Source organism: Synchiropus splendidus, chromosome 1 (assembly GCF_027744825.2).
Source record: "Synchiropus splendidus isolate RoL2022-P1 chromosome 1, RoL_Sspl_1.0, whole genome shotgun sequence".
Classification (NCBI taxonomy): domain Eukaryota; kingdom Metazoa; phylum Chordata; class Actinopteri; order Syngnathiformes; family Callionymidae; genus Synchiropus; species Synchiropus splendidus.
This window is the reverse complement of record NC_071334.1, coordinates 52774547-52797256: the sequence shown is the minus strand read 5'-3', so window position 1 is coordinate 52797256 and position 22710 is coordinate 52774547. Positions and strand designations below refer to the sequence as shown.

Here is a 22710-nt window from a genome sequence, read left to right as displayed (position 1 = left end):
TGCCCATGGAATTCCTTACCATCAGACACCAAAAAGCCTGACTGACACTCTGGATACAAAAGCACTTTTCTATTCATGAAACAAATTCATGAACGTATACAACCAGACTCATGCCTTGTCCAGTGGTCGGACTCTCTGGTCATCAATGCAAGACCTTAACTAAGTGCATGAGAGAAGTCACGCCACAGCGAATGCTTGTCATAATCACCACTTAAGGCCGGTCAAACCGAATGTTTGTGTGTGGCTCTTCTTCTGTGACTACATTTTTCTAACGAGGCAGTGTTGTTGGTGTCGAGCATGGAAATAGATAGCAGTAAATAGCCACAGGAATGCTGATGACTCAACCGAGAACAGCAACTCCAATCCAGCTCTAGGCTGTTTTAGAAGGAAATTGTCTTCATTGAATCCGAATTTCCACATGATCTGACTCGCCTTTAGGCTGCCTTAAAACAACAAGATGTGTATATCAATGTGTGTTGATGTGCGGAAAAAGTAGCGCAAGATTAAGTGAACAATGCGGACACCAGATCTGTAAAATGCGACACAATTTAAATAGAAAAATGAAACTGAGATTTCATTTTTTTCATTAATTGGGGAGTGACACAGACATTGTTTGCAAAATGCGCAATACAACATTTGCAGGTTAGGGTTCGATCATTCCAGGAATTTACTGTCGTAGTGAGGCTGATTTAATCCTCCTGGTCTCACACACACCTTTCAAACATGCAACACACAATCATCAAGACGTACGGCAACAGTTAAGAAAATGGGCAGTGAAAGAATGTTGAGGGATCCAGCATAGACCTATATTTCTCAATAAATAAATTCTCAACAAAAAAAGAAATCACTCAATTCAAGAATTCATTTAATTTACAAATGGAAAGCACCACTCCTTTTGGTCCATTATAAACCTCATCGGTACCTTCAATCGTGTAAGGAAAAAAAACAAACTCATGTAGAGACTTCACAGTTGAAGACGATTTTGATGTCACACTTAGGTAGTTGATATATTGTAAGTTGGCGGGAACTGTGCAGGGAGGGGAGCTATTGAATTGCTCCTACTGCAGTTGCTTTGCATAACTACATTCAGAACAACGTACGTTTAGAACTCCACTCTGAGTGAAAACTGAAACATATAAGATCAGGACTGGTGTCTGCTGAGGTACATAACCCGTGTGAACAGCTACGGTCCAGATGCTGACACCAACTCCAGCACCCGTCCCTGTCTGTCACCCAGGAGGAAACAACACTGCAAAACAATTCACCTGTCTCGAGCTAGCATCAACTGAAAGTGCAGCCGATCACTGCTTTGCCACCGCAGAAGATATAATCACATCCTCTTTCTGTTGTGATCGACTTCACGCTGCTTGTCGACCTGAATTTTCGCGATGTGTAAATGTACATCTCGTCTTCTGGCGCGGATGACTCACCACGTGCTAATGAGCTGCCTCTGCTGATTAGTGAGTGTCTCGCGATTATATTTGGCAGCTTTGATAATGCACTTCTGTTTGTGCGACTTGGCAGGTGCAAATGTTAAACCAACAATGGCATTGTTTTAGAACATGCTACATTTATTCACTTTGCAGCTATGGACTTGCACCAGCATGAATGTACATTTTTGTTTCAGAATTCCAAAACACCGATGGAGAGGCAGGAAAAGAAAAAAAGAGTCCGACAGACCATGTAGGAATTAATGTGATGTCCGTCACACATGTTGGCTGGTACGGTAAGTAACAGTTTATTGAGCAGCTCGCTGGCTTGTTTGTGCTCACACGTTCATACGCATGAGGAGACAGACTTTTGTTTTGCCAGACGATACCAGACACTTCTCTGTGACTCATTGCACCTTTTCGCTGTTTGTCCTTGTGTGTGTTTGGTGTTCAGATGACCAGATACAACAGACTCGGCACAAGCTTTATTCAAAAAGTACTAAAGTATATATTGAGCTTGTCATGCAGGCCTGTTGTTTGTAGAATGGGCCACAGAGGGCTTTGCAATTGACGTCACAGCCCGTGCTGCTGTGGGCATTTTTTCCCTCTCATGTTTGTTTATGTAGAATAAATAATTAGGACGCTGTGAAGCATTGTAATGCAGATTCATCAATCCCGGTGTGAGTGTGTGCACAGTGTATATGTGTGTGCATATTCAGGAAAGTATTTTCGGATGGTATATAAGTATATGGAATGAAGGAAGGGAGGAAGGAAGGATGGAGACAAATGGCCCGTTCCTGTTCTATATTATTGTGGACAGACTGAGATTAGGGAGGAGTCGCCATGGACCATGATGTTTGCTGATAATATAGTGATCTGAGAGTAAAGATTAGCAAACGGAGACGAGGAGGTATCAGATGGTGAGAAGAAGAATGAAGATCCGAGGAACCAAGTCTGAATACATGTATGTAAATGAGAGAGAGGCAAGGTCGGTAAAGTTGCAGGGAATAGAAGGAGTGAAAACAGTCGAGTTCAGTTCGGGAACAGTCATTCAGAGCGAGGAGATGAGGAGAGTGCAGGCAGGTAGGAACGGGTGGAGACGACAGGTGTGATATGTGACTGAAGAGCAGCAGCGAGACTGAAAGGGAAGCTTTACACTGCCATGGTGGATGGTTAGGAAGATTTTTAGAAACAGGCCCATCAGACACAAGTAAAACAGGAGGTCAGCTCATGTAGAAAAGTTCGTAGAGAAAGTTAGGACAGCAGACTCAGGCTAGAAACATGTAGGACAAAGAATACTTTTGGTTTGCAGATTTTTAATGGACTATTAAGAGGACAGTGGGGACGAGAGAGGCTGTTCAAAATAGGCAGAAATAGTAGAGGCTGACTTGCTGTGCCAACCCGGGTCAGGATTTGGTGAATGGCAAAGCCAATGCCGTGGCACCGTCAGCATGTGATGTGAGCAAGAATGTGGCCAGGCAGCAGTTGGATGACTCACCGCCATATCCCAGCAATGTGTGGCACCCAAAGTCATCACTTGTGTATGACACTAACAAATAGCTATGAGAGAAACAGGATGCTCTGCTGCAAATGATGGGATTTGACCTCAGAGAACTCTTGAGCTCATATTGCAAACAGCCAAAATCACAGCCATTTCTCATCTGGACTTCCAGTGACCCACCCATGATTCAGTAGCTATTCTGGTGCCTCTGCACAGAAAAATCTCTCCGGTATCTCTATTTTATTTTCACCTGTTTTTTTTTTCTTTGTAGATCATATTGAAACCGACTCTCTGCTACAAGTTGATGTAACTGACTCCAAAGAGAAACAAGATGTCTCGTTTGAGGTACTTTTGATTCATTCATTATGTGTTACTTTAGTCTTTATTCTGTTATAATTTTATTTATTCTTGTCACTACTGTATGAACCTATTATAAAACGTCGTACAACACGACAGATGCACGTTTCGTAGAAAAGCCTGTACCATTATGTAGGTTGGTACTTCAATGATGAAGGGGAGCCATGTATTTAGTTGCTGTAAAACAGGAAAAAATAGTCTTGAAAAATAATATGACTCACAGTATCTTTTTTACAATTACATAATCAGAATATAAGATGTTCTCCGTCGCTGTGGACTGAAGGCACAGCAGTCTCTGCAAGTCTGTGTGATGAAGTGAGAAGATCAGTTCGGAATGTTAGTGAGCATGAAGGCTCGGAGAGTACAGCTGGCCAGCCTAGCGGCTCCGCTGCAATATTATTGTCTTCTTGAGGTTAATGCCTTCTTAGCTATCCTGATGAGGATCCTCCCCATCCTGTGCCAACACTGGACGCTTCAGGAATTTGCACCTTTTTATGTCATTACGATCTTATTGGACCTATTTGTTTCGTAGGTGATAATACAACAGAGAGCAAAACCGTAAACCCATAATGAACCACCAAAGAAAGAAGAAAATTCATTTTAAGAAAAGCAAAGCCGACAAAAAAAGAAAATCTCTGCTCTGACTCAGGCACCCAGCTGATAGAACCGAGCGCAGTAGTCATCTTTGAAATCTCAGCATCACGGTCTCTGAGTGCCTTCTCTTATCAGACATGCATGTCGTCCCGACAATTCTGTTGGAAATAATCCCCCATCTCTGGATACACAAAGTCTCACCCTGTTCTTTGAGTAGGCCCTGCTATTACTTTCTTGAGTCACCCAACCAAATGTACCAAATAATTTAACAAAATGTGCTTTGAACTTCAGGGACGGTGCTCCTTAAACTAAGGGCTTCAACGGGTCTCAGTTTTAAAGCTTTGTTTCCGTACATTTTTGGTACAGCAAGGGAAACAAATGTTTATTCATTTATTTTTAATAAACATTCAGCATTTCTGTCTCTTCCTCTGAAGCGCAGCATCAAAAGGCTACTTTTCAGATTAGAGTAGTTTACATTAGATATTCTTTATTTGTCCCACAGTGGGGGAATTCCACACTAAATAACAATAACACGCGCACTAAAAACTCCAAATAAAAATAAATAAGAATAAGGCTGTAATTGTCTGAACACAAAATGATTCTTCAATGATATGGAGATAGATTCCAGTAATACAAAGAACACAGTGTTAATACCTGCCTCCTCGCTCACCTCAGCGCCCCTGTTACGCAGCGTTGACATCATTCTACTGTGAAGATGGTTCCAAACTAAACAGTTTCCTACATTGCCAAAGTGGCTAAATGGGGGACCTTCGTAGCCACTAAAATCTGGGAATGAACGGCACCACCTTGTACCCACCACACAAAACGGTCTGAGTACGTATACCGTCACACCCCTAGAAGAATGGGCGGTGGATGTCGGCTATTTTACAGCTAAAACTGATACATTTCTTAAATTAATTATCTCGCGATTAATCCCGCTAGAAGTGAGGGCAATGCAAGCTACTTAGGACAACAGATGGGTTGGTTGTCCTTCGCAGAGATCATACATCCTTCATCCTCTGTATATTTTAGAACTGTGGGAAGCATCCATAGTGCCTGTTGGGTTAACGTGGATTTCTGCATAGGATAAAATGCTTGACAAATGCTGTCAGCGGTGGAAGGATTGTCAATAAAAAGGTTACCAGACAGAAGACCTTGGTGTTTAATAAAGATGTCAGCCTGCGTGGAACATCTCTAGCCCCTTCAGTTGGCCTTTACCCAAGTGAAGCCGACACTCCTGTGTAAACTGCTGTCACCATGGCGCAGTTGATAGTTGATAGTTAATAATATGAGCAAGTAAGCAAGCAGACGGTATTTGACCTTCCGTCTTCTCTTGTTTCGAAGAATAGGAGCGAAACGGTGGGAAACGAAAAAAGCATGTCAGCTTTATTTGGCAGGACAGTTTTGCACAGCTGGACTTGATTTCTGTGTTTCCATCTGTCTGCAACTAAAGCTCACATTTGACAGGAATCCTCTGCTCAGCACCCTGCCACACGACCCTTTAGAAGTGCGTTAAATACAAAGTGCTGCCAAACACACGCTTCCTCCAGGCAACTGAACAATTACACATTACATGCATTCGAAGCAACAGTCCATCAACCTCTCACCCAGGCCAACACTGTGACAGCAGCATTATCTTGTCTGGTGTTTAAGTAAATGTAGCCCGCTAAGAGTAAGAAGCTACTCTCAGGCCATTAGTCAAGACGATAACAGTCCTGCAGCCTGCACTGCACCACTCAGCAGTATCTGCTGCGGCTCTCACTGAAATTCCACCGCAACAGAAACAGACAACTCAAAATCAGCAGTGATGACAGCACAGGCAGACTCATTGTTCATACATGCAGTGCAGTAGATAGAACAAGTTTGCAAAATATTTTAGTTCATGAACACTGATGCATCATGACAGTGCGAGAGTCGGAATCCCGCATCTCAGAGAGCTTTTCACTGTGAATTTAGTGAACATTGTCACCTCTGCATCCTCTCAGAGGTGGTCACACATTTCTACATTGTTGTCCCACAGTTTGCGAATATAACATGAAGTGCTGCTCAGTTGTGCACGCTGGCAGTAAAAACATAAAGCCAAAATCAATTCAGTCTGACAGTGAAGTGTCAGTGTGGTGACTCGTAAACGTTGGCTTCAGTTTGATCTGTACATAAGCACATAATCCTGCACTCTCTATTTCCACTCATCTTATTAAAGAAATCTGTCATGTCAGCCCCACTAACTTGCCGGCCAGCTTCCCACAGATATTAGATAGATTAGCTCTCATCGGCAAACTCCCGATGTGGCGGTGGCTTTCCACCGAGCAAATGACTGCGGCATACGGGGGGTTGGCAAATTAGCCTCTTACACAGTTTCCGTCTCGTATCGATTAGCTTCATGGAAGTGAAGTGTTTTATTCAGTCTGAGCACAAGCAGCAGACCTACCACACAGAAATGATGGTGAAGCTTTGTGACTTCAGGTGCGTATTAAGCATCGAAGCGCAGTCACCAGGATCGGTCACGATATGGCGCAGAGGCCACAAGACAATAATCTTGTATTTATCCAGCCTTAATGAAGACAGAGTGAAAGTAGGAAAATGACAATGTATACATGCTCCGGAATATCCCAGGAAAACTGCCCCTTTTTGAGATGGGAATCTACCCCAAGCGGCCTTGATATGTTTTTTCTTCCCAGCTCTGACAAAACCTTCAGTATGCATCAAAGGATATGTATTTCAGGTGTTCTTCCAAATCCCTTTTTACTCTACATGACTAAAGGTTGACAATGAAGCTGAGAGAACCCTTTCAAACCTTTAAAAGTGGGGACAAGCAAACGTGAATGGACAGAGCAGCATGCTGCACAGGAAAAAAGAGAAATCCAAACAGGGCTGATTTTGGTGGTAAATGGACTGGCTCGCCAGTTCCACGTTCACAAACTCCACAAATGCGCTGCAAACGGACAGCCTTTCTTTCATGTTATTTGTGAGGGTGAAAAAGAGATTTTCTTAGCTTCGTCACCGAAAAGGAGCCAATGAATGGTAGTCCTGACACACATCGGATTTTAACATACGGTGTGTTTCTCTGCCTCCTGTGAGGCAATAATTGAACACCACATTAGCGAGGACACATTGTGACAGTTATGAGGGGAGCTATTGTGTTCCGTACAGAGATGGATAATGTCAAGTCGCATGAATAACAAGTTTGATTGAATTGTGCCCATGTAGGCAACTCGTTGCCGCGAAGTAAAGATGGACTAGAGGATTGAAGACAGCACTGTGATGATGAGAAGAGTCGACATTTGCACCCCCCAGCCTGATGCTTCCCTACAGTCAGTGGGCATGTGGAGAGCACAAATGTCTGCTAGAGAGATGAGATGGCATAAGCGCTCAAAGGGAAGTATTTACAATCCGCATTACCCAGGAGTTCTTTTCACACTAGTGCACGCTCACGTTGCTCTCAGACCAGCAGACACATGCCATTTGACCCCCAATACAAGAAAGACAGGCAGCAGTGAAGGTACACCGTCAGTAGAAACAAACAACGCGCATTAATGAGAATTCACATTGTTGACATTGTTTTGAATTTCTGAAAAGCTGAACAAACAAGAAGAAATATGACAAAAAATATAAATAAATGATAATGATATGATAAGAAATGTAATCATGTGTTTATCAGTAAATTAATTGTACATAAGTCCATGCCATTCAAATATTGGACAATATTATGATTACTTCAAACATTAACGCAAAATGATAACATTTTATTTTGTCTAACTTTAATAGTGCTGTTCCATTTTTTTTCCTGATCAGGTCAAGACATAATTCACAAGAGATTCCTGTTTGCGGTCAGTGGGAGAAAATCAGAGTGTCTGACACAAACATGCAAGCACAGGGAAACAGATTCGTTCCAAACCACCAGGTGCCGCGTGTTTCAGTGTGTCCACCAATTCATTGCTTTAAAACATGACTTCTATATTTCTGCTTATTGGGTACACTTTGTTTTACCAATAAACTATGGAGATATTACAACTGTCAGAGAACAACTCAGTTATTCTTAATCCTGGCCTTGTTTCATAATAATCTTCAAGACCACTTTACTTCATGATATACAGTGTATCAGTAAACAATGTGCCAGTGTGGTGTAACAAAGAAGCTATGGCATTCACACATGCCATTCTCGCACCAAAGAGTACTTTGCAAATGCCAACACACACTTCGCACCCCCTCCTAAGCGATGAAGAACACACCGCAGGGCCCGGCTCCACGCGCTGCCTCCTTTGAGTCACTGTTCTCTGGCCAGCTCTTCATTAGAATTGAGAGCTTTACACTGCAGAACAACCCTGCCAACGTCACCTGAGGAAGTGTGTCATCGCTGGAAACATTTTACCTCACCATATGCAGGGATGACGGTGAAGCTAGTGCAGCGACTTTAGCACAGCATATGGCATTTCACATCTGATCTTAACAGGCAAAGCTTCTGTCAAGAGCTCCTGTTATGATCAGTAAAAATCCGGAGTCTCACTACCTCACTTCTGCTCATGAGGAGTAACTGGGGCTCTGGGTTAAAGACTGGAGTGACTGATCTCTAACAGGTTTTTTATTTTTAAATCAGACTAGTGTCCATGAACTCAATTCATAGCTGGTCTTCCCTGGTGCAGGTTATTCTACTCTAAATCAGCATGAGGTATGAAAAATAACCGGACTTGACAAAGATGAAATCTTCCGGCAACCTGTCAGAATTTTTAAATAACAAAGAGAAGTAAAAGAGAGCAATACTTACAACCATACCGTTTAGCGACACCCAGCAGTCAGGGGGGAAGTCTTGCAGCAGAGGCACCAGATATTGGAGGCAACCATCCCAGTGACACAGAAGCAGCATCATCCCTATTAAATTAAATATTCTTACCACTGCACTAGCCAGGTCATAGGTCATATGGAAAATCTGCAAAAAGACGAAAGAGAGGGAGAAAGCCAGGGTTAGATCTCATTTGCATCATTCAAATATCTTGATCTACGGCTGCCCTGAGCACGGTGTCTGTGGAAACATGACATGTCAACCTTACATAGCTTTCTGTCTTTTCAGGATACAGAGCCATCGTGGCGTCACTTGTTGACCTTGACTATACATATTTGTACACAGGATCCACAGCGATTGGGTTTGACACCAATGCGGTAGGTGAAGAAACACCACAGAGACCCTCCCCTCAAATTAAAGCCGCGAGAGTATCACCCAAACTGTTGAAGCATCTACACTCGGTGCTTCACAATGAAAAGTCATCAGTTGGGTGAGTAAGCACATCTGCGCGAGCAACGCTTTCATTTAGATTGCATCTCGGAGAAGAGAATTGACTCATGCCTGGTCGACTCTGCCGCTAATAAAGCCTTTCTCATTAGCATGAGAATCCCATTACACCCTCCCAGGTTGGTTATTCCATAATCTCCCTCCAAATTAAGTTCAATCTCCACCAGACAAAAAGTGGTGGCGGAAGATAGCTGCAGATTGCTGGGTTTTGCCTAATGAACTTATTCCAGTTATAATTCTGACGGATGGATATTTCCGGGGCTAATAAGAGGGTATTTTTAAGTACGGGGCAATTCATACCCCGTAAACTGCCTATTGGACTGACCACAAAATTAATGAGCGTTTAATTGGTCCCTGCGGTGAACTGGTTGGAAGGCCTCACACACACTCACACACACACCCAAACACACTCGTACAAACTTAAATAGTAACACTCAACAAAGTGGGTTTGCTATGCCACCAAATCCTAGATGCCACGAATCATATTTACGCAGTTCTTATTCCACCACAATGTAAACAAAATGTTGTTCCCAGAATGTGACGCTGACACAGAATTCATGCCCAAATCTATCGCTCAAGCTGAACCAAAGCTCCTGTGATTTGTGGGCCCTTTGAATCGCTCTACCTCATGCCATCGTTGCGGCTCTATAACCTTTTTGCACAAAGGACAGTGGCCGGGCCCGGCCCAAGCAGATGACAGAACAAGAGGCAGATCTGATGCTCAGATCCCTTCATGGTTCGTCTCATCCACAGGGAGAAATAGCGCGCTGCCCTGAAAGGCTAAAATTAGCCCCGAGCTGAAGAAGAGCTGTCTCAACGCACCCAGTATCTCTTCTGCTGCCTACATCTTAATTCTTAATTTAGCAGAAGTAGCTGTCGTTTTCGGCTTGTTGGAGAGAGTGTGTTCACATTCATTACACTTTGGTGACTTAATGACATAAACATTAGGCCTGGCTAGACAACTGAGACAGACAGTCAACGAATGGTTGCAAGGACAAGAGCAGATATGAATAATGTAAAGATGGCATTGTAAACTATAACGTTGCTAGGGCCATCTTGTCAGAGGCAACCGTGTAATGGCAATGACTGACAAGGGTCATGTACAGTTACATCACAGACAGCACCAAAACTTCCGTTCAAGTAAAGACATGAGAGTTTCAAGGTCAAGACACAGCCAGCAGGTGTAGGGGTCAAGTCATTGAGGCTTGATGGGGTAATGACCAATAAAATGTGATAAATTAAGACTCTAACAGACAATACATTTTGGATTCAATTTGATCCACAGACTCTGGAGGTCAATTTTTTTGTATATAGACAAGGTCACAAGCAAGAATTTCAGGAAGGCGGCCTTTCCTTCTTCCAGGCTTTCAGATGTTGGATCCAAAAGCAAAATAGACCCGACCTACGAAATTCAAGAAAAGGCCGACTCAGTCAGGGTAGAATTTCATATATTTTGTGAAAGTTGAGGAAAATGGTATAAGTCAATAAACAAAGGACTTTCTCGCAAGAACAGAGGGTCAATAAGCACATCGAGGCAACAGACCAAATGCAGAGTATGAGAGCAAGTTTAAAAAAAGCCTGCATCTATTGAACGGGTCATAGTTCCGTGACGTATGGGGGATTTTTGCATTTTCATGGATCATTACACTCTAGCGGAAAGCCTCTGAACTCATTGGCTCATATTCAGGAGTAGAGGGGGGAGGATGAGGAATTCATATCGGAAGGTCTGTGAGGGTCAGTTGGTGGTAGTCATGTGTCGAGTACTTCAACACGAATGGTCCATAGTAAGGAGTGTAAAATATCAAGCATATGAGATTGAAATCTATGTTTAAACTGTGCTCGTCCGTGAGCTCTCTCTGTCAGATGTGCAGGCTATTTAATAGCTCTCAATGTGAGCAGCAGGAAGTGATATGAGGTATTACTGAGCCCCCCAGAGCTTTTTTACCATCCACTAAAATGTTAGTCCACTCTGGAACTTTATGTAAAAAAGAAAGAAGGAAACCAACCCCAATACATTAAAACACATGCACTTCCAAGTTTACTGTAAGTATAAAATGTTTGCCGCTTTTTTTTTCTTTTTAAATTCTTTTATTAAGATATAAAATGCAATTTGAAATACAAAAAAACAAAAGGAAAAATAAAATGAAAACCGAAAGACCCGCCCATCCCATCAAAAAAAAAAAACCACAAATAACAAATTACCTTATTGTTTGAGTTTCGAGTCCAACCCACCCAGTCAGAGTAAGTAAGTCTGTTAATTAGTTTATTTTCACCAGAGATTTACGTTCTTCACCAATGTGTTGTCACCTCATGTAAAACAAGTGCTGCATGAATAAAGCCGATCGATTGATTGCTATCGGGAGGACTTCCGTTGAGCCATTGGGATATTGATCTGCATTTGTTACTGTCACCTGGTGTTTGTGTTGATGGTTGTCGTGCGGACTGGGTAGTCTAAACTGAAATGTGTGGTTTGTGTAAGTGCACAGTTACCGGTGCGACCATGCGCCCCCTGCAGTGAAAATCATTGAGCAACTCATTGCATCGCAGATAAAAACAGGAGAGGAAAAGAGTACAGACTCAATGCATCCAGAACATTTGTCACACCTTCGAGCTGGTTATCCATCTGTGTGTTTGTATCACACGATCGGTGTGTGCGATCAGGCTCAGCCACCTTAAGCTCTCCATATCCACATTGGTAATAGGTAATACAGACTGCCAAAAGAACTGCCAATACTCCCGAATGGCCTCTGCAAAATATAGGCTTAGAATTAAGTGCTGCAGGCTTATATTTGACCAGCAACGGGGCCAAAGGTCGGCATAATCCTCTAATGCTGGAGAGATCAGCAGCCAAGATGTGATGTGATAGCAGCACAAGGTCATGCGCTTGTTGTGTCCAGCCAGTGTGGCACTCATTCATCCATTCAACGGCAGTGGAGTAAGAAGGATTTGAATGTAAACCTACAAGACAGCTGTTGTGTGTGTTTGCATCTAGTCAGTCTAAAGCATTCCAGCATGATTCTGATTCCAACATTTCCATCATTTAATTATGGCATTCACGATGGCGTGACATTTGAATGAAATATTTCAAATTAAATGGCCTTGAGCTCAGTCATCTGGATGGTTACACGAATTACACAGTACTGTAAATGTACTGGGTGACATTTGGAATTATGCATTTTCAATAACATTCAAATGGCTTACAGCTAGTTGGAAAGATCTTTAATGTCGACATAAATGGTGGGTTTTTTTTCTACAACAAGCCATGTTCTTCGAGTCCTTTGACTTTGCATGCTTTGCATATGAAATTCAATCGCAATTGCCAATTTTGAAAAAAAAAAAAAAAAAGAAAATGACTGAGTCTCATGATTATGGGTTAAATATTTCATTTTAATATTTTAATTTTGCACAAGCGAGTGTTATTATATGCAATACGCATCGTATTGTAAAAGCGATGGAACTCGTGAAGCCATGAATACGACTGTCAAGTTGATGCATGCACATTACCGAGAGAAAGCAAGAGCAAGAATTACTCATCAGTCAGTTGAGGGACGCAAACATGCAATTACCGTGTGCTTTCTGTCTTCAAACCGGACATGAGTGACCCCTGAGTGAGGATTACCGAGGAACTAATTTTTGAGGATTAAATCCACTGCTGGTTATTGCACACGAGGATGACATAAACGATTCCAGGAAAATATGGAATTCTCTTGCTTGACATCCGGTTTGACCTTTTCATATTTTGGGGTCATTTAAAGTTCAGTTGAATTTAGATTTTTTGGGGGGAAAGCAATATTATTTTGTTGAGTTTGAAATACAAAATAATGTGTTTTGGTTTACAGTCTCATGTGAGTGCTATTTTCAATTTCAGACAGCAGTGAAAATACTGCCAGAGACAGTAGAAATAGAAAATACAAAAGTCCATCTATCCATCCATCAACCTCAGCTACCTCAGTTAGGAGCTTTAGATCCATCCTACTAAAACCATGTCCTTATCTTCCCAGGAACTATCCAAAGCCTAAGGCCATAAGGGAAGGTCGGAAGATACAGTGGATCTACCGATAATTTCATTTGCCTTTTAGCTAAGCTCTTTCCTAAACATGACAGGCCTGGGTATTGACAAAGGAATCTACTGAATCAATCTGATCTCACGCTCCATCCTCCTCTCACTTGAGAACAAGCAACAGAGATACTGGAACTCTTCCAGTGAGGGGCAGACAGTTATTCCCAGTAGAGAGTTGGCACACCAACCTTTCTTGACTGGGATCCATGTTTTTGGATTCAGCTGAGCTTATCCTTATCCCAGCCAGTCTCAAGGTCTCAGCATGATGAAGTGAAATCATCAGAAAAAAACATCTTGAGGTCGCCGAACCAAAACCCTCCTGTCCCAGTTATAGTTAGGAACAGGGCATGCAGCATCGTAACCAAAGCCGGCACTACATACTGTATCGACAGAGCTAAATGAAATGGACATGGTGCCAGTGAACAAGTGAGTCAGGTGGAATTCCTTGAGACTGAACTGGCCACTGTGGGTAAGCTTACACCCGAAAAATCAATGATATATTTCAGTGAATTGTAAATGCTGCGTTACCTTGGTGCTGGTCAAGTAAAGCATTATTCATAGGACATGGGACGTGAGCACTTCATCATCTCCTCCCACTTGTTATACACACACATATCTCTCCCTCGCTCAATAGCTCAGTAACAACCAGCCATTGACTTTTGCTTGCGTGACACAATTTTGATGTGAAAACACCGACTTCTTAGGCCTGCATTATAATAGCATTTCAGGAGTTTGTGTGTTACAGTAATTGTTGATGATAATTCTATTATCAGTTTCAAAACAGTTTGAATATTATGTGAACTCTCCTTCTTATTGTGGCACTATTCACACTACATGCAAATACGACGACATCAAGGGAAAGAAGAAGCGTGAAGAGAAGCATCTTTGCAACCAAGGGTTCTATCTGAGTGGAGTCGAAGCTGTGGAAACATTGATTTCCTGAGTAAAAGCCAGAGATTCTTCATCAGCAGAGAAGTACATTTAGATAATGAGGCTCAGCAGCAATTTGGAGGCAGACAATCTTTAGACAGTCCAAACGAAGTCTGACTAATGAATTCTTTTTTGTGCTTGTGACTCACCAGTTCTGAGGGTCATTCCTGGATTCATACATACGGAATTACTGTGAATTCAGTAAATAGCCAGTCAACATATAGGGAATATCAATGATTTTTGAATGAACATCCTATCAGAAAAACAGTGAGCAACACTTGTATATGTTTGTTCTTTATCAAATGCCCGAAGCTTAACAGCATCAAGACAATAAATCTATCTTGTGTTACCCTACGTTTTTTGGGTTCCCCCTCAGCACTCGGCAAAAAAAAATAATGCAGCGAGATTAAAGGACAGCACCAAAAACTCTATTGGTTTTTGTGTGAGTGCGTATCTTTCTCTTTGTCTCTTAGGTTGTCACCCCAGCAGGAATTTGACATCAATCATGCATCTGTCCACACAAGTCTTATCTCTGCAATTCATATGTTTCAGAAATTGTAGTAAAAAGATATTGAACGAACACCTCCTCACTCCCATAATAACAATTCCATAATGCAGTATATTCTTGCTGGGAAAGTGGACTTTTGCGTCCTATACTGACGCCATGTCTAAATATGTTTTGGTTTTTTTTTTTAAAGGAGCAAGCAATGTGATGTGGACAGAAACACTGTAATCACACTCAAAATTCTTTCAAAACTTTCTTTAAATGATCATTTAAATTACTTTTTTTTCCCCCCTAACTTTCTGGACTATTGCCAGCTACATGTGCAGACGATGCTACTGAATTTTCAAACAAGCGACACGAAACGATGTATAAAATAGATCATTAGCACATCCCAGCTTCCATACTACATGTTCATCTATATTTGGACTTGACTTGTTTCTGCCAGAACGAAGACTGAATCATTCCAAACAGCCCCTTCCCGTGGGAAACCCACCGTTCCATCATTTGTGTCTGTCAGCAGTATTGTCTTGTTCCTCCACTAAGCACATCTCAGTACACTGTGAGCCTCACTCTCTTGCCCGCTGTCTCACCCGCTCTGCATCTATTTTGGTCGTGTGAGCGTGATAACCTTAACACTTCAGCTCTGCCTTCATCTGTGCTCGACCATACAGAGCCGCCTCCTCAGGGGGCTGAAGCCCACACTGACCCGGCCGTTCTGATGTGTTTTTAACGCAGACTTCATTTGTGCTGAGAATCAGCGGTGATGAAGGTGTAGGGTGGAAACATCAGCATGTTATATAAGATCCCGCACCTCTCTTCTCTCTCTACAAGACGTTTTAAGTTAGCAGACTACAGCCAACTTGACCAATCAACCAAACACTGATGTATTTATATGTGCTGTTCATGCTTTATTTCCCAGGCAGTTGGACATTGGTTTCCCAAGATTCGCACGTGGATATACTAAGTCAGTGTGTGCAACCATAAAGTTCATGCTGGAGAAATACATGTCATAAAATATGCAGTACAAATGGACCATTTGTCACCGGATTTCACCTCATGCCATCAATGCATTTCAATATAACAACAAACCTTGATTGTAACAGTACGTGTTCTTTGATAGAAATGAGCATAAGCTGGTGGTTCAGTGGGACTATCCCTATGTTTTGTGACAGGTGGCTTTGGAAACTGGATGGAAGCTGATGATGGCTTGACAGCAGCTCCGCAGCAGGGTGCTTTCAGACTTCAAACTCAAATTGATTTCCTCTTTTTTGTGTTTACTGAGGCACCAGAGACAAAAAATAACCACACAAGCATTACCATCATCAACAACAACAACAACAACGATAAAAAGAATCTAATCTTCAAAATTAAAATAAGATTCAATAGATTTAAGCAATAAATACCAAAAGCACAATCTATAGTATTCCTGCCTTTTACTGCTGGCATAAAACCATTTTTTTCTTTCATCTTGAATAAACTACATTTTCTGAGTCATCAATAGAAAGGGGAAAAAAATCAATTATTACAAGAGAAAAAACGTCAGAGCTAAGTGCAGCTTTGCACTTAGCACTTAACCATAGAAGGAGTGCATCATCCGGAATTCTAGAAAAACAAAACAACACAGCTTGGGTTTCTCCCGGTCAATACGAAGCATTTAATGCTCACCTGGACATGATGCCAGTGAGAACTGGCTAAATAAGCCATTTCTAAAAGTAGTTCTAACAGTTTGATCACAAAAAAAACAGCTCTATCAGAAATGACCACTGTGGGTAAGCTTACACCCGAAGAATCAACAATATATTCCAGGGAATGCTGCGTTACCTTGGTGCTGGTCAGGTGAAGCATTATTCATTTACATGGGACATGTGCACTTCATCATCTCCTCCCACTTATTATACACACACACATATCTCTCCCTCGCTCAATAGCTCAGTAACAACCAGCCATTGACTTTTGCTAGCGTGTCACAATTTTGATGTGAAAGCACCGACTTCGAGGCCCATATGTCTTTGGACCAATTTGGGAATATAAATAAAGAATTTCTAAGCTTCCAGTGTAAATGAGACGAAAGACTAGTCTCATGTCTCCCCTCCTAACATCCTATCAAATTATTTTGATATGAAGTTAACAATAGGGATGTCCGGATTCGATACCATCATCAGTACTCACACCAATACAGGCCTATTTTGCGGTACTCGTACTGGTCAAAGACTCACTCATGACAGCAACCTAATACAATGGTCCCTTGCTATATTGTGTAGTCATGGGCTGATGAGGCTTCATGAAACAGTGTCCTAATTTTCGGAGACCACCGATGGTGCTCTTGGTTTAAAAATGATGTAAGGTTACATTGAAAATCTCTCTGAAAATAAGGACACTGTTTCATGAAGCCTCATCTGCCCATCACCAATATTGTGTTTCCCCTTCCGCAGAGTGAGTGCATCACGGGGGCAGGGCTGTCAACTCTCATGCAAGTTAGGGTTGGCGCAGGCTCTTATGCTCATGAAAAGTGACGTAAATCCAGGAAAATGTCATAATAAAACACTATGAGTAGACATTACTTACATTTTACTGTAAAAGAGCAACTGGAACATTATGACATGGCTTGCGGTTTGGTGCGGTGCTGGTATTGGAACACCCCTAGTTAGTGCAAAAGAGGGGTGTCACCTTTACAGTCAAAGTCACGGTGGCGCAGCAACTTGAGAGAAAACCTACACTTTGTGCAGGAAGACACAACTGGGTGTTCTACCGATGTGTAACCTGAGTACTACTGGTATAAAAACATCAATGAGGCTTGAGGGTACCAGAATGATTTGACTGATTCAAATGTATTTATTAATTTATTTCAGGAGAGCTTCAGAAAATGAAGATTTCAAGGAAGAGTAAATATATCTGGTTAGTGTGAACATATGGCTCAAGGACAACTGTTCTCCCATGTGACCAATTTTCTGGTTGAGCAAGTTTTAATAATTTGACAACATCATTCTAGGGAATAAATAAGCAGCCCCATTTTTTTGATAAAGAGAATGAAGGAGATGAAACACAAAGCAAACTATTTTGGAATCCTCTATTTTGATTGTGTTTGCAAGAGCATAAATCCTGGATTCTTCAGCGCGGCTCAGATGGTTGAGTGGTTAGTCTGTGACTGAGAGGTTGCTGGTTCACCAGCTCCAGATGTGTTTGTGTGTGTGTCCCAGGGCAAGACACTTAACCCCTGAATGCTCCTGATGGTTGAGCAGGCGCCCTCCTGCCGTCGGTGTTGGAATGTGTGCGTGAATGGGTGACTTTTTATTTTAATTGTTACTTCTGAAGAATACATGGCACATCAACCTGTTTCTTGACACAAATGGGAGAAAGACAAATATTTTATTCATTACATTCTCAGTCACATGCAGCGTGACAACTAAATCACACGTGTCAAACCCAAGGCCCAAGTCGCTTTAACTTCACATTTTTAACCAAGCGTGACTATTTTTTCAGCCATAATTGTCTCGTGACGGACAGGATAAGAGTGGCAGCGAAGTTGGGCAATGGAAGGGGAGTGGGGGTCTTATAGCATGTGAGTTGTGGCTGTGTGAGGAGCGCCACCAGGGAAGATTAGCACCCATATGAGAGGCATAAGGATTTGAGTGGATTGCACAGGGTGACCTGCTGTGCTCTTGTTCACATCAGTAAGATAGAACCGTCCCTGCACAGTTTACAGAGAGGACACACCCTTCTCGAGGCCCCTGGGTCTCAGACGACCTGTCGGAATGATTTTAGACTCCATTCTCAAAAGAGCCATTGAACCTCTTTGGTCTCTGCAGCTCAAAGAGAATATGAGATGGCTCTTCAAAATAAAGCGAGCAGCCCGTGGTTGTGAAGACAGATGCAGACAAGTCAGGGGTATTGACAGATGACACACCAAAAACTGCAGGAGAACACACAACCTCATCAGAGGAAACACAGGGAGATAATCTACTACCACATAATCTCACACGTCATCTAATCTGCACTGCAGCAACAGTTGTTATACTGTCACCTTGTACCTGGAAGGATTCAGTTAAGGACTCTCTGGTACAAACTCTCTGGTACAAACAGAAACTGCAGATATATGTGTATCTAAGTACTGATACCGTGGATATCTCAAGGTTAAAATGATGACAACAAGCAAAGCTGCACATGAGATCACCAGCTAAATCTGACATTCCAACAGTGACTTTGTTAGGCATGCACAACATTTATCTAAGAGAAACGTTATCGGCCACTTTAAAATGTCGAATCCGATAAAGAATAGATAAACTAGGTGTTTTTTTTCCTGCCATAATCGGATTTATGATGTATAACCTGACAGAACAGATTTCTCCAGCCTTTTCTCAAACTGAGCCTATAGCTCATAGTCCTTATCACTCAGTGGTGTGAGAATAACTATCTGCAACTGGGTGTCACCAAAACTAAGGAAATAATAAATAAATAAAATTAGTCCCCACTCACACCAGCACTCCACTCTCATCAATAACCAAGCTGTGGAAATAGTTGAAACCATTTTCAATACCTTTTAACAACAGACTAGAGTGTGGTAACACTCTTGTCTTGTTTGTTTGTTTGCCCTTTAATGTTGTTGTACAGTACAGTGTCAAATATAGATGGTGCTGTGGAAAAAAAGTCTAGAGCACAGCCTGAGTTGAGACCAAGAACAATGAGGAGCAAGATGAAATTCACTACAGAACAAACCACCAATTTTCACCAATAACAGAATTTCAGTCTTGATTTCAGTCAGATTAAGTATTTTGAAAAAAATAGCCACCATTTCTTTAGCAGTAAAACATGAATGTGTGTGTCTATATGATTAAAAAACTTCTGTATTCTGTATTCATTTTGGTGTAGTTCTGGCCCCTCTCATTGGTTTTGGTTTTCGACCCTATCTCGGGCCCTAAAAGTCTTGGTCATGGTCTCTTTTTCCTGTATGCTCTGGTCACCGAGCTTGATCTCGGGTTAGGTGGTCTCAAAAACAATGATGACTTGACGAAAGCTGTATTCACACTTCTGGAAATTTTTGGCATTAATGTTTCGGGCAGAACATCCCGGGAGTTAGAGTCATCTGAGTGTATTTTTTTACTCTGTACTACTTCCCTAATACATATGGCACACACACCCGAGATATTTCCATCATAGATGCAAGTCAGTCTTTTCAGTAGCTCGAGATTCAAACCAAGTTTGCTGACATGTTCCTCGTTGCATGTAGGTATTTCCCCAGATATGCTGCAGACTTCTCAGGCGAAAGAATCTCCCATTGGCTTGTTAAGACCTGACATCTAAATGCAGCATTTTCCAGTCAAAGATCATCAGTCACTTTAAACAATCCTCTTTCCTTCCACACACAAAAAAAGCCAAATAGTGATGGTAGCAACTCTGGAGACAAATGAGTTGTTTCATCGGAACAATGACGCACTTTTCAATCTATATTTAAAGCCAGCTCAGAGCAGATGTTGTCATCACGCCAGACTGATGGAGTGCGGCGCGGCAAATCTACCAGAACATTAACTCCTGGGAAATGAAAGTCGAAGAAGCCTGAATGCTTGACTGGCTACTAATTATTAATTTGCGTGAGGCATCATTTACAGGATGCCTGCAGTTCCTCTCCATCATCGGATGCTTAAACAGTGCTGCTATTCATTTGTCATTTGAAGAGGAATCACATATCGAGCGATCAGATAGTCATGCTCCCCCTTCTCTCTCGCAACACACCCCTCGTGCTCTCACACAGCAGCCACTCGTGAGCAAAAATAACCAAGATTAGCCTAATCTCCACACTTATCAGTTTAACCCCCTCCCAGGACTAAATTTGCCAACCGTCTGCTTACTGTACGCTCCACGCTCGCTGGTGTTCGTAGAGGGATTTCCCTCAAAGGTTGGACAGATGATCAAACACCTTTGCACTGACGTCTGCGCCGTTCTTGAGGGGCTCCATGTGAATGCTTGTTGTTGGTGAATTCAGAACCCAGCCATCGAAACAAACATTCTCCAGAAATAAATCAGAAGCTGATCTCGATCTTTGTGATAGACTGTCGTTGAGCATGCTACATTACATTCCATTACAGGGCTCTGGGGTATAAGGGATTAATTTTACCCCACTTCTTCTTAATCCCTTACTCCTGTCATTGCGTTTTTCCCTCCTAGTTTCACACTGTGCTCCACAAGATGACAGGCTGTGCATGAATGATGGAAAGACAAAGTCGTAGCAGTGATGTATATAGTCTTTGTTCCCCGAGGATGAGCATATGGTATTTAAAAATGCAACGTCTGTTTTAAAAACAACTGTTATAAAGAGTAAGACATATCTTTGGTCAGTCATATGGAGCTACCAAACCAGAGTGGGACTTGATCCTAGGGCATTCTTTTGCAAACTGCATGAGTCCAAGTCAGTTCTCAAGTCATACGATTGGAACAAGCTTGCTATGATTTACAGCCAGTAGCCAGCCTACTTTAGACCACTGCATTGTTATATCTAAATAAATCCAAACATGTCTATCACACCATCATCAGGAGCCATACTGACTGTTTTTGAATACTACACTTAATTGACATATCCTTGTCACAGCTGTCATGTTTGGCATGAAATGTGTGGATACAGCAAACAGTTTTCATGCCTGTTCAGAACAATAATGCCCTGCTCATTTTAATAGATGGGTTGCTGAAGATCTAATATTAATAACATTTACAATAAAGACCAGCTGTATGTGAATATGCAGCACACTGCAGTCTGATGTTAGTGTTGTGATCATCAGAAAGGAACCTGTGAAGCCCCTTTCACCTGTTGGACAGTGAAGTGCTGCCTACGGAGTCGGAAAATTGAATTCGAGTGAAAGCCTTAAGTGTCACCTTGCAACACTGAACCCTCACATTGCACCACCCTGCGATGCAAATGTCCACTTGACCATCATTAATATGTTGACAGTCACTTGCCTGGAAATGTTTTTCACCTTCACTGTTGTTCCGGTCTTTAATGCAGCTTGAATGAAAAGATCTCTGAAGTGCTCTATGTTTGTCAGTGATGGCGAAGCAGGTGGCCTTCCAAATAGCTACAACACAAACACATAACTGCTAAACTAACTACAGACAAATAGAGCAAATCTTTAACAATAACTAAGGAATACTGACATAAGCCGAAGTACAAAACCAGCCCTCTAGAAGTTTACAAGAACATTACACATTTAGCGTAGCAGGGTAAAACGTGAACTCAATTAAAAGTCACTGAAAGATTACAGTGTATAAAATTCACTTCCAGTAAACCAAACCAACTGCTTTTACTATTTTTATCTCATTTGATTTGTCACATGAAGCTGCCCTCCGGATGTGTCTCGAGCTGCTCAAGCAAGATTACTCCTGTTACAGAAGGCAGCTTGGAAAAGGAACATTCTTTCTCCAGTTGACGCCCGAATATCAGCACTAGTCTCAGTGACATCAGCAGGTTTTCATAAAAATAAGGACTGCAAACGGTGTAACATTGTACAGCTTAATGTACGGTAATATTTTATCACTCACTACATTCAACCACACAGGAAGCACTTAACACTTGTGTGCAGATGACACATTCAACTTTTCACTGAGGGACTGAAATGGCTTAATTCTACAGGCATAGAGGTTTTCAGCCCCTCGGGCCAAGAGCGAGCTTCCATGACCGAGCTGAGCCAACATGATTCAAGACACATTATGTTCATCGTCACAGACCTATGCCTCAAAGTTGAGAGGACAGCGGGACACAGAGCACGAAAAGAGGGAGGAAGCGCACACGCTCATTTCTGCCAGCACGGCAAATTGGACCAGAGGAGTCCATTAAGGATACTGCGACTTGTTTGTGTGTCTGTGTGAGTGCAGGTGTGTGTAGTGCTTGTGTATAAAAATATAGAGTAGTTAACCATTTATTACCGTCAGTGCTGAAAGTCTATGGCAGCATGGTATGATTGTTTGTTTTTCCGGCATTGTTATAGAAGTTTTATACATTAAAAAAAAAAAAAAAAAGAATGTGAAAGTGAATTAAGAATTAGGAATATAAATTGTTTGAGATGA

At 41.9% G+C, this 22710-nt stretch overlaps 1 protein-coding gene across 1 annotated transcript in view; it reads right to left on the bottom strand.

Moving 5' to 3' along the window:
• LOC128760812 (potassium/sodium hyperpolarization-activated cyclic nucleotide-gated channel 1) overlaps nt 1-22710 on the bottom strand; it is a 73114-nt gene that overhangs the window by 28053 nt on the left and 22351 nt on the right. Inside the window, exon 3 of the mRNA XM_053868498.1 lies at nt 8645-8806. Coding sequence (XP_053724473.1) covers nt 8645-8806 — 162 coding nt within the window. The remainder of the gene's footprint in view (nt 1-8644; nt 8807-22710) is intronic.